Below are 13,023 nucleotides of genomic sequence, written 5' to 3'. Positions count from 1 at the left end.
GTGCTTGATGTCTCAGAGTGACCTTCTTGGATAAGAAGGTGGTTCTTATTTCATCTATATCGTAAGATCACAATTCTCCAACAAGTTAAGTTTGTAATAGTGTTGTGCATGCGTGCATTAGAAATGACTACAGTAAGTACAATGCAATGGAGAAGTGAGCCAGAGTACATTGTTTAGAAATAAGCACAGTTCTGTTTAAAGTTCATTCATTGTCATATAACTTTCGGAAGAAAAGGATGATATGCTAGAGTCTAACATTGACTTTAGGGTCTACCGAGAGTACATTCTTTATAACATCACAGTATTAAGAAAAATATTATTCACTACACAATATTTAAGAATACAAGAAACAACATGTAAGATGTTAGATAACTTCACAAAATCACTTTATGTTAATACTGAAAAGGGCTTTGCTTATTAAGTTTAGTTATTAAACAAAAGGACCTCCATCTGTAATGCTAGTGGCATGTGTGTTAACAAATCGGTGTTAAGACATTTATTCAAACGACTTTCACATCACAATGAATGAATACAAAATACAAATAACTTATAACTGCTGACAAAAAAAAAATACTGAATTGTTGAACAGATGATCTCACGCTCTTGCCTATTATGTATTTTAGATCTCATAGTTTCTGAATTTCCTCAGAAGCTCTGATGGAGCGTCCCCTGACCAGCGGAAACGCAAGTGCCAGTAATTTGCCTCTGAAAATCCTAAGAAAAAAGAGAAAGGCAAGTAAATTCTTAAAAACATACATAAAACTAAGTTGTCTGAAATAATACTTGGTAAGCTTCCCCCCCAAAAGTAAGTAAAAAATTGATCACTTCCAGTGCTCTTGTCTAGCAGGGACAACCTCTGTATTCTTGGCACAATTTGAACAAGAACTCAAGCAAACACCAAACTTCAAGATATGTATCAGCTGAGAAGAGTCCAAAGGAGAATGGGAAGAATGATGGCAGTCCAGAAAATAGGACTCACAAAGAAAAACTGAACAAATTGCATTTGCTTAATCTAAAGAAAAAGAGATATGACGAATCTCCACCTATGTGAATGGCAGGAGTGTGAAGGGAAGGTACAGATGGCCCTGTCCACACGCAAGGGAGTAAAGGAGTTTTTCAGACCCTGCGCTATGGGCTGTTAATACTAAAAAATGTGATCCTCCTGTATCAGGAAGCTGAAACTTGTTACCAGACTTAGTGTTAATATCTCTCTGAAATAGCTGCATGGAGTTGTAGTCCGTAATTGTTACAGACCAGCAGACAGGAACTGAAAATATCCCAGTTTAAAAGTGGAATCCAATACAATAAATTTTCCTGGACCAAAAACGAAAGCATTATTAACGTCCTAACGTCAAGTACAAACACTGAAGTGCATACAAGCCCTCTCAAATAAATATATTCTAATATGAACATCTATTAATATAAATATATCCCCACTGAAGAAATTAGATCGGCATTTCACGGTTTGATATTTTTCACATGCAAATCTATGGAAATTAAATTTAAACTTCAAAAAATTATGAGAAAGATGCCTGCAAGGAAAGCTCACCATTACTAGGAAACAAGAGGATGTTTTCTTTGAAATTTTACTGCTTTACAAAGCACACAGTGATGATTTAATTACCAAAAAAATAGCAATTAGTATAATGTTATCGGGCGTCATTTTTAAATAGAAAATTTTCGGTTATGCTTCACATACATTTGTTTGTAGAATTTTCTTATCTATTTTCTGCATTCCACAAATGTTTGGGATTAAATTAGGTTTTCCTACCCTCACAGTTCAATTAATTTCCTGTTTGATCAAGCTGGGAAGAAATGACAGGACATCGTTTAATAATAGTTCTCAGATAACATAAGCCTAAGAACATGAAACTCCTGAAGGATCAAGCAGAACAGAGGGTGGCCGCTGTGGTAAGTAAACTTGGATTCAGGCGTACTAACCTAAACAACAGACAGGAGATACTACCTGGCCAGATGACAGCTTTTGAAATACACAATAGTGCATGTGCTATTTTTTAGAAAACGTGTTCAAATACAAAAGAAGCCTTCAAGTCTCAATTTTTAGTTCTCATTAACTGATCAGATGCAAACTGTGCATACATACAGAATGCTGGATTAAAAAAAAAAAAAAAAAATATTATACCTAAATGTTTAACATTTTTTAAAGTTATTAAAAAAAAGAAACCCACACTGAAAATAATTGCCTTTTTTTTCATTTTGATATAGCAGCAAAACTGAACTTTCCATTTTGGTTTAAGAAGAATTTTTTTTCCTTCTTCCCCAGTTTTTGGGTTTACTAGCAAACAAGCAAGCAAACACGAGGTAGGGAGGAAGAAAGGTCTGAAAGCTTCAAAATTAAATAAATAATAAACAACATAAACCCCAAAACAACACCCCAACCCAAAACCACAATAAAAAAGCTACTAGTTAAACATATTATTCTGGAGAAGAATTTCTCATGACTAAAAGCCTCCATTTCAGGCCAATCCCTGGATACTCTAGTTTTCTGTAACTGCTGGTTTCACTTACTTGGGGAGTCTGGATTCTTTGAAGACTGTGGTTTTGCATCAGGAATTGCGACATCTTCTTGGTCCCTGCTCCCATCTGACAATCCATCGGCATTGTTTTCAGTCTGTTGGGTCCAAATCTCATTAGCTATGTTGTTGGTCTTATTCAAGTCAGGAGCTTCCAGCATTTGGTCCTTCTTACTTTGGACAGCCCAGTGCATTGACTAAAGAAATGCAAAAAATAACAAAACCAGAACTAATTCCTATGCTTTAAAAGATTTTTAATAAACTTCTCTTTTCTTTCATATATTGTTGTAATAAATGGTTAAACGAAGCACATAGAGGTGCTTGCAGGTGAATGGGATAGGGGAAAGCATGGTTTCATATTGCAAATAGCATCTGAGAGGACAGTTTCTCTCAGGTGGGGATGAAGAACAAAATGTACAAATGCATCAAGTAATTGTAAGGTTATAAGGGTCTTTCATCCAGTTTCTTCTGTTATGACTTCTGACACTTTTTTAAGAGGGCTTGAGGGACTTGGAAAATGTCCATTTTTAAAGCTCTCTTTGACTTTAAGGTGCCCTTTGAAAGCAAGATAATTTGGAAAACTTTAATGCTAAAGTCTGAGGAATGACTTCTGCTCGGAACTGAGCTAAGCTTCATGGGATACTTCCAGCAAACAGTTACGCTCAGGCATAATGCTTTAGCTGAAGAGACTCTCAAACTTCTCATAAGCGCAACTGAGGCGGGCAGAATTGCCAAGGGAAACATTTATTCACCTGCCTTAAAATCTGACTGTGTAGACTTGTAACTATCATTCACCTAATAAGGCAGAAAAAAAAAAAATTCAAACATTATGGAATTAGGATCTACTAGGAACACGCTGCCAAATTATCCCACTAGCAAAATTAGGAGAGAAAACAGCCCTCAGAACATCTGTCTCTGTCACAAATCACCCCACTAGCCCAGCAGGGCCCTTCCAAAGACCTGTGGGAAGCCCAGGGTTCCAAGGAACCTACCTTCTAGATTTTTCAATGAGCTCTTTATTTAATCAGATAGCCTCAAAGCCTATCTGATAAGCAATATACCAAAAGGAGAATATACTATACAAAGGTCCTAGGTTTGAAAATAAATAAAAGGTTCCTACAAAAGCAAAGCATTTGAAAACAGCCCTTAACATACTTAAACTTCATATAATAAAAATAAAAGGAGCAACTTGATAAATTCACACTAAAACTACTAGCCTAGAACACTTCTGTGAATGGGCTTCTATAGTCCTGCAATTTTTCCTGAATTTTCTTGACTTCCTTAGTGCAGGAATCACGCTGCACTATTCCCATCCCCCAGACCCACCACTGCAGCAGAAGTGTTGTAACTGATCCACTGGACCGTTTTTTCCGGACCAGCCCACCCCTGGCTCCTCCTGAAGGCCCACACTTAGACACCACCAACCGTCTTCACAGAATTGCTCAGGGCCTCCCACTGCTGGAACGGAATGGTAATTTTGCTTCGTCGCCAGTAATCATAACGCGCTCGACTCTCTTCATTAGTAAGAATCTCCTTCGCTTGCTGCAGCTTCTGGAAATTCTCCACTAGAACACAAACCAAAAAAATACTAAGGCCAGTATTTGTTTTCAAAGAAATGACTTCTGATGTGAAAGGGGAGCTGCCAGCAATGGCTTAGAACAAAGAGAGCAGAGAGGACAGGAGGAGAGCCGAGTGACAAAGGTGTGTGGTTGTTCTGCTGACAGCTTTGCAGTTTTAGCTGGCTTTAGGATCAGAGCCCCTTCGGGAGACAACTCACACCCTTTTCAAATGAGGACTAAAAACCTCATTTGTCTGCTGGCTTCAAAATCGCCTAAATTTAAGTTCAGAGAAACTTCCAGAGTACAGCTGGCAAAAGGCACAAGGGGAAATTGATCTAGAGCAATAATGCTGAGGAGGGACACACTTACATCCACAGCAGCAAGGAAGTCAGAGCAGAGCACAACACCAAGAAAAGATGGCGGGGGGGCAGACACACAAGCAAAAATTGACAAGCAAGAAGAGGAATCTAAATATACTTCAAATTAACTAACTTGTGCATTCTATTAGGTATGTTTTTGGCATATGCTAACTACAGGGTTTTTTTTCATTAAACGGTTACTAAGGATGCAGCTGCATGTCACTATTTGTAGAGGGTTAGAAAGATTTAGATTTTATCTATGAGTCACCTATGTTACAGTGATGTATTATTATGATGATTCATTTATTGCAGTTTACAAATTAGAGAGATTTCTTTTGAAATACATGGAGTTCAAACATTAATCAAAATTGATAACCATAAATAAAACAACAGACAATGGGTTGAGGGGACAGTTCTAATAGGTTTCCTTTCTCTAGTGTCACTAGTTTTCAACAAATAAAAAGTCTACTTTAATTACTCTTACTGAGCTTTAAGCTGATGAAATAAAAAATATAAACTTTCACCAGTACTGTAAAAAGGCATTTAAAGTACATACAGCACGTTCAGGTAAATGGAGCATATTTCTTCTTGACAAACAAAGCTTCTCCAACACTTGGCACTTGGCCTCCTTTTTTGTGTTACTTAGTAAGTTCAGTTAATTTGGGGGGGAGCGGTGGGTGGTGGTGCAGACAGACAGGGCCGTGCATTGGAACAGTCTCTTGTTTCCTGGCTGTAATAGCCAGAATTTTCTGCAGAGGAAGTTGATTCCATTGGTTTTGTGCTATCATTTAGAATAAATTAAATATTAGTGATCAGGTTATTGTTAATAGGTGGCAGATTGTCTCTCAAACACCAAATCTGAAGGGCTTCTGTATCAGGGAATCTCAAAATGAAAAATCCCACCTATTTCAGCTGTTATCCCTAGCCTTGCCAGCTCTCTGATGTTAGGCTAGGAAGGGACACCAGTAAGGGAAGCCAAGCCCTGGTGAGAGCTCTGCCTGAGGCAGCAGAGTGGGAGCCTCTGACATCTGCCATACTCCCAGCTCTGCTGCCGCAGCGGAGACCATGGATGAAGTCAAACTCACACAAGTAGGTAGTCTGTGCTGTTCAGTTTATGGTTATGTTGTTCAGCTTAGAGTTAAACTAAGAGGAAGAATTCACAGGAAAAGTTTTGTGCATTAATCAAACTGAGAAGTTTATTTCATGATTCTACAACAAATCTTTGGTGGGGACCATAATTATGATCAGAACAACCTTTATTATAAGAATATAAACTATTCAGACATCAGTGGGCACTGATTAGAGCTATCATGTGGCTATGAATGGGTAAGATTGTCTCCAAAGAACTCAGGTGCTGCTTAGCCGTCACAGGTCTGATGAACCACACGCTTCCATAAACGCAGACGTTAGCTGCTGTTCTGCGAACAGATGGCTACTCCTGTGGTGCTGGCTTCTCTTTATTTCCAGTCATTAAATTACATTAAAAGGAACTAAAGTACATTTAATGTGTTCCTGATGGGCTTGTTCGTGGAAGCAAATTAACTAGTTGATGCAAGTATGGCACTTGAATACCACCAAGCATGGAAGCAGGCCAGCTTCATCGGTCTAGAAATGGATACACTCCATAAATAACTTCTGGATTAAAAGATGTTCTACCACAGAAAGAAAAAAAATTGAAAATCCTAGTGGGGAGCGGGAATCAAACAAGTGTCTTCCTGCTCTACCGCCTAGGAGTGTGCAAGTGTTAGAAAAGAATATTAAAGCTTCCTATTTAAAGACAATATGCTTGATACATATGACAATTAAAATATATTGGGGAGAAAAGAATATTTAATAAAGTCTTAAGGCTGAATTTAATATCTTAGTCATGTTAATGTAAGAAAAAAAAATAGATTGCTTTTAAATAGGGAAGAATATATACCTGCTTTGGGGTTTCCAGGATGTTTGTCAGGATGACATTCAAGGGCTTTAATCTTAAATTCCGCAAGAATTTGTTCAACCTAAACAGAATATCAAGATTTAAAGTGAGTAAATACATACACACACACACAGAAAAGATTTTCAAATTTGCTATTTGAAAAGGGTTGGGAGGAACAGTGAAAAATGCTGAAAGATTTTTTTCCTATTAACTTTTACAAGCTTTACTACAAGCAAAATAGGTAACAACAACCATCTGTCAGTGACACTGCTTATTTAATTTCATTTTCTGTGCACTCATTCTTGTTTTTGTAAAGTTCAGTCATCCAATATGGCAAGATGGCTTTAAGAAAAATGTGCAAAGATCATGTGTGTGAAACCCCTTCCTCATAGTTGACCATGTAGGCAAAATGCATCCCTGCAGTTGCTCTTCACTTTGTTTAATCAACTCTAACTTTTAACAAAGTCTCACTGCAGGAAGCAAAGAGCTTCTGTATTGCTGAAGATCAGTTTTTGGGATTGGGTGGCTTCCACCGTATGCTTTTCACAGGAAATTTAGCCAGTACCACATGACTTTTCCACCTTGGATAGCACAAAGCTAGATAACTAGCAGTTCACATCCTTCCTGACAAGTTAACTTGCTGGGCAAAAAGGCTGGCTTGGAATAGAATAAATTTATAATCAATATTAGAATATTGGCATGTATCAGTTAATGACAAGTTCCCACACAGTCTGTAGTACCATAAAGTATCGCAACCAGTGGAAAAACAAAGACATATTAACAGGTAACAAAATACAAGAAACCACTGGAGTGGGCATCAGCTTAGATTTTCAAATTTTCAGACTTTCCAAGTATCTTGCTTCTTATTATAATTCAGAAGCCAAAATTTCTTTGTATCTTTCCAGTACAGCTTAAGCTTTCACAATAACTTGCCCTAAGATATCAATTAGCTACTATTCTTTCCCACGCCAGAAAGGCTGCTCATATAAGTTCCTCATCCTTCAAACCCTGATATCCATATACAATTTAAATTATTTATTTCAAAATTAAGGCTCTCAACCTTTTTTCTTGAGAATAAAACTACAGTTCACTCAACTAGCTGGCCAGATTTTGTTGTCATATGCTGGGAAAAATGTGGTCTACAGTGGTATTTTATGAATTCTACGCTTTTTGCTCTTCTCAGTAACTTCTTCCAGAGGGACAGATATAGGGTGGTATATTTCCAGTCAGTAAGACACTTCAAAATACATACATCGTATAGAGAACTTGTTGAAACTGGTTACTATATAGTAATATAGTATACTACCATCTCTAAAACTTAAGTTATATAAAGGGGAAATTTAAAGTTAAAATATGCAGAGTAGCAGAGGGGTAGTGTGGAAGTCTTCAGTTTAAAAAAAAATAATCAGTTGAATGAAAAGTTCATAGGAAGTTTTTACAAAATAGATGAAATTTATATAAAATACTCAGTGAGATGCTTTAACCAAGAAAGGTATGCAATGCCCACTACATATGAATAACACCGATGTTGGAAGAAGGATGTAGATTAAATGTCCCGTCTTCCTCTCAAGTCTGAGGATGAACTAGTTGTCCACAAGCTCAGTTCTACAAGAAGCCAAGAATGAACATGGGTGTTTACTTGAATACAGGGAAAATCTGTAGAAATTGAGACTATTTGTGCTTAAATTTAACCTGGTCAGATTAAGACCAGAATATTCAGCACCTTAAATGAAAGTACTGCAGCTGGGAATGTGCTATATATGCCTAAGGAAACCTGTGCCGCTGCAAATACTTGAGCGCATACACAAAGAAATGTGACTGCAAAACACCTATAATGCTTCAAATTTGTGTTAAATTTCAGAAGTTGTGTTTGCACCATCCCGAGGGAAGGCAATTGTGGTACTCGGTCAACTTCTGATCTCAGTTCCTGCTGCCATGGCAAAAATAATCTAGTAACATCTGCTTCTCTCAACAAATAATACTTGACAGATTATTTTTCAGGACCCATTAGCATTTAGTCCATCTTTTTCATTTCATTTTGAAGCAGTTTGGAAAATCGTTATCATACATACTTGAACTATTCCTTATTTGCTAAGCCCTTAAAGAAGTAGCGTGAGGTAAAAAATGAGAAATATCATCTGCGAAACAAGCCTACATGGAAACTTTGACACTGCCCTCTGCTGGGATGACTTTTTAGGAGCTATCCCAGGAAAAGCTTTCAATTGCCTTCCGTAGCAGACTGAAGATGCTGACTACTACGCTTCCCGTGACAGGAAAGACAGAGGTATTTTCCGAGCATTTGACGACTAGGACAGATGGAGAGCATCTGATTACATTTACTGAGCAAAACACAGCTTTTATCGATACTGAATATGTCCTTCATTACAGCAGAGTAATCAAATCTCCTTTTCCAAAATCGGAACACAATTCCAGTTAATACAGCAACTGGATTAAAAAATATCAGCATACCACTAACTCAGACTACCCAAAAATGTTATATAGACACCTTTAGGAAGAAGAACACCTGTTTTAGCTATAAATTGTTCAATAATTGCTTTAGTTAGATCTCATTCTAAAGTAGGTATCTCCTATCAAAACAAATCAGTTAAACTAGTATTTGAATATCATTAAAATTAGCATTTAAAACTCACTAATATGATGAATGAAAAAGATACTTTTTTTGGTTTTCCTCCCAACCAATGAACAGTTTTTAAAAAATTTAAAAAATACATATAAAACCTGAGAAACTCAATAGTATCATATGTGACCTACAGCTATGAACATTCATTGTATTAGTTGCATATAAATAGCTTTTTTCATCCTTTGAAACCAAAAATATATTAAAAAATATTATTTGGATGTTGTCAAATGGATGCAGTTGTGGCTTACGATTCATAACCATATCACATGTTGAACTAAACTAATGGATAAGTCATTATTTCAGCTGTATCTATAACACAATCCTGTTTTATAAGGCAGTTTTAATATAAGCCTTATTCTAAGATCTGAACATCGGTATACAGAGCTTTGTGAAGGGAGATACTGAAAGATAAAAGGAGGAAGAGAGAAGGTTCGCAACACATTTCAAATAGTCCTGCCCGCAGAGATAAACAACTTCAAATTCCCCCTGTAGACAGACAAGCACGTTCAAAATGTTATTAACCTGGAGGGGAGGAGGGGAAGGCTCTTACCGTGGAGAGTTCATCGCATCCTAGCAAGTTGTAGTAATCTTCCAAGTCATCCGCTCTGCAGCTCAGAATCGCATCCATCTGGACGAGTCCAGCGGGCTCTTGCAAGCCGAGGCACAGAGGGTGGAAAACAGAGTCTTGTTTCAAAGCGCACACAGGGGTTTCGAAGTAGCCCGGGGAAAGAGGCAATTTCCACTCAGGTCTACAGCTCTCCCCAGCGGTTTTTAATACTGGCAGCTGACACACATGAATTTTCTTGAATTCTCTGCCTGCCATTGGTCCCTGCAGGATGCCAATCCGGTTGCACAAACCTGCTCATGGCAATGCTCCCTGGGATTTGTAGTTGCCAAAGTCGCTTCGATGTTGAACTCTGGCTGTCATCCAGACTGAAAGGAGTTCTGGATACTAACTAAAACCGAGCTGTACTTCAGATTTAGATCACGCCGTCACGTGTATAGCCACTTAAAATCAGGCACATACTTAAAGGGTTTCCTGCACCTGAGCCTACATATACTAAAATATATTTTCTGCTTAATTTTTAATTGCAACTTTTGCTACAATCTTTGACAAGAGGATTATATGGGCCATTGTAGAAAAGAGAAAGGATTACTTCCAAAATAACAATTACAGGGCTGCAAACTTTTGAGAATGAAGTACCAACCTTGCCAAAGCCTCTCACAGTTCTGTCAGTCACTTCAACAGGAAGGAGTGAATCTTTACCCTTTGAAGGCTACCTAGGGTATATACATACTATTCTTCAAAAACAAACAGCTCTTGTACATCGGTTGCACATCTGACAAAATTAAAATCTATGAAAAAACAACATGAAATACTGACCGTCTACTGTCACATTAAATAGAGACTCTTTCTCGTGCTAAATTAGTTTCAGTATGCATCTTGAAGGTCTCTATTGTGTGCAAAACATATTCCTTGTAAAACTCATTTTACATTGAAGTGAAACACCTTTAATTTTGAACTGTGATTAATGATCAAGGCCTTAGTCCAACAAAGGCTACAGACGTGTTTAACTGTAGTGTCTCCTATGATCTATTGATTTAAAAAGATTACTTGCTAGGTGTAATACTAACCACTTCTGAAGTCTTTCCTCTGGAGCCTAAGGAGCTCTATTTTTACTTTCCCCATCCCTGCAAGAGCTTTGTAATCCAAGATGTTTAATGTCATTAAACATTGCTGATTCTTTAAACCAGCACTTACACACAGATGCCTTGAACAGTTACACAATTTGAGATGCAGTGCCCTAGTCAGAGAGTCTATGCAGAACAGATACACAGGGTGTGACCGAGGCTAGAACAGGCGTGTGTTAATCAGTGAAGGACCTAGTGGCCATTCAGAACTATTTATAAAATAATTCCTGCATTTACAAGTGCTTTATTTTATTGTCTATGGTACTAATCTTCTGAAATCATCTACATGTTAGTCTCCCACTGCTTTCTCTTTGTGTGAAATTTCCTTTTTACTGTATGTTCAGATAGCCTATTAAGATTATAAAATATGTAAAGTACATGGGAAGAAGAAGCAATAATATTAAACAGCAAAGCACAAGCCCCAGTGAAACCATTAAATCTGTTAGAAAACACTACTACCATATTTCTGAGCAAATAAAACAATAGATAAACTTTTTCAACAAAGTCGGAAAACCAGCAATTACAAATCTCTCCCTCTCTGCCATTCATAATTTAATAATAAACCAGAAAAGTATAGGAAAGAAAAGGAAGTCTTTTAGCAAGAGATAATGTAAATATTTAAATAGATTGTACTTTGGGGGAGGATAAAAAACAAACAGCTGTCCCTCTTCCCAACAGCACTCCTGACATAGCGTTCTTGTCCAAGTATTTCTTGCATATTTGCGCAAGGTGAAAGGGAAGGCTCTTTAACCCTTCTCCCCTCCAGTTTCCAGTGGCCGTATCTGTGCTGCAAGGCAAACTGCAGGTCCAAGAGCTAGAATCAGACAACAAAACCCTGCGACTTGCAACCTACTTTTTCACAAGGAATTTGCTCACTGAAGCCTCAGTCCCCTCTATACTCCTGTCCGTTCAGACCAAATAAACAAGGGCTCTGATCCAAACTGCAGCAGCAACCATACTTGTGTGTCCCCCTCCCAGGGATTTGCACTGCTTGGGGCACAAAGGGTCCCACCGCACAGTCTGAAGGTTCACATTTGGAAGACACAAAATCCTGACACTGAATCATAACTGTCTTTTACTGCTCCAACTGACTTTGGTGGGACAACTCACAGAGCAAAGTGTCCTACAAAAGAGGAGGGCAAGAGAACCTGCATATAATGTGCAGAAAAAAAATATAAAGATCGTCTTCAGGACATAAACTTCATTTGAAAGAGAGTCACAGCACAGGAGATGGCGCAGCTTATGTGTCCACACATGTTTTGGTTAGTGTTGCCCAGAACGTACAAACAGTATTGAAAATGAGGAAACCTCGTATTTGTTCTCTGTACCCAACCACGAACAAAACGTTTCTATTCATTCCAAACACATTATTGACAATTTTGCTTGTTTAGAGCCAAGAACGAAACTAAATTCTAGTTCAATATAACAGGAGGTTTACCATCAACTCATTATCATTATCATCAAAGTCATTAAAATGGCCCTTTAAATAAAACAGCAAGACCTGGAAATCCGTATTTGAATTTATTCCCATAAAATACATCAAATCATCCCGTAACAGTTCTTCTCAACTAACTTTAGCTGTTTTGCTTCCTGCGGGCAGAGTACACATTTTGAAGACGCTCAAGGCACAGTATAACTCAAACGAATTTTGCATTTCATGCTCCATCCTTGTCCCCACAGGTGCTCAGAGCTGCAGAAACAGAAGAGGACCGAAGCACCACCGAACCAACTTCCCGCTTTAGGGGCAACTACTGCAACATCATCATTAACATGTACGAATACTTGCAATATTAGAGTCAGCTTTAGAATCCTTGAATCTTTCCCTCACGAGTACCCTCGCAGAAAGCTTTAGATCATACACCTGCACCACTTACACATTGTCTTCCCTAGAGCCCAGTCTTCACGCAAAGCACCAAAATGACAATATTAAAGTCACACCTCTGCTTTACATGCTGAGAAAAGCGTGTGCTTTTTAAGAAATCTGAATCTTGCCTCAGCTTCAATAAGGAAAAAGAACGCTTGCACACAGATTTGCACGGAATAATGAAAAAGCTGTTCTGATTCACACCTGGTTACTTCATGGCTTTTTTCTGAGAAATAGGGGAAGTGTGAGAAAAGGTGTGTACATTTTGGGGGGCTGTTAATCCCTCACAGAAACAGAAAAAAAAAAAATTGCCAGACTTCCCCCACCCCCACCCCCCAATCCATATACCACCTATGAAATCAGTTTTCTAGAAAATAATCCCTTTGGAAGGAAAAAAAAAAAAAAAAAAAAAAAAACCAAAACAAACCAGCAATTTTAACCCAAAGCTTTTTTTAA

The 13,023-nt window shown here is 37.9% G+C and overlaps 1 protein-coding gene across 2 annotated transcripts; it reads right to left on the bottom strand.

The window, feature by feature from the left end:
* Positions 1 to 354: 354 nt before the first annotated feature.
* Positions 355 to 10,236, bottom strand: DNAJC12 (DnaJ (Hsp40) homolog, subfamily C, member 12). 2 transcript variants are annotated; one of them, XM_009893999.1, is made up of 6 exons: positions 10,199 to 10,236; positions 9,562 to 9,667; positions 6,374 to 6,452; positions 3,960 to 4,099; positions 2,530 to 2,731; positions 355 to 714 (listed from the first exon to the last, which is right to left on the bottom strand). In XM_009893999.1, the coding sequence occupies exons 2-6, from the start codon at positions 9,637 to 9,639 to the stop codon at positions 620 to 622; spliced, it is 594 nt and encodes a 197-aa protein (XP_009892301.1). In that variant the 5' UTR covers positions 9,640 to 9,667; positions 10,199 to 10,236; the 3' UTR covers positions 355 to 619. The 2 variants fall into 2 exon arrangements, with proteins under 2 accessions (XP_009892301.1, XP_009892300.1); XM_009893998.1 differs by lacking the exon at positions 10,199 to 10,236 and having other exon boundaries at positions 9,562 to 9,754.
* Between the last annotated feature and the right edge of the window lie 2,787 nt (positions 10,237 to 13,023).

Source organism: Charadrius vociferus, unplaced genomic scaffold (assembly GCF_000708025.1).
Source record: "Charadrius vociferus isolate BGI_N301 unplaced genomic scaffold, ASM70802v2 scaffold611, whole genome shotgun sequence".
In the NCBI taxonomy this organism is placed as follows: Eukaryota; Metazoa; Chordata; class Aves; order Charadriiformes; family Charadriidae; genus Charadrius; species Charadrius vociferus.
Note: the sequence above shows the minus strand (reverse complement) of the source record. Positions and strands in the feature narration are given on the sequence as shown.

Bases quoted from the DNA above. Each gene is read 5' to 3' on its own strand.
- DNAJC12 (XM_009893999.1), bottom strand. From the start codon at position 9,639: ATGGATGCGATTCTGAGCTGCAGAGCGGATGACTTGGAAGATTACTAC. The intron at 6,453-9,561 runs GTAAGAGCCTTC...TATTCTGTTTAG, and splicing joins GATGCGATGAACTCTCCACG to GTTGAACAAATTCTTGCGGA. The intron at 715-2,529 runs GTAAGTGAAACC...CTTTTTTCTTAG, and splicing joins AAAGAATCCAGACTCCCCAA to GATTTTCAGAGGCAAATTAC.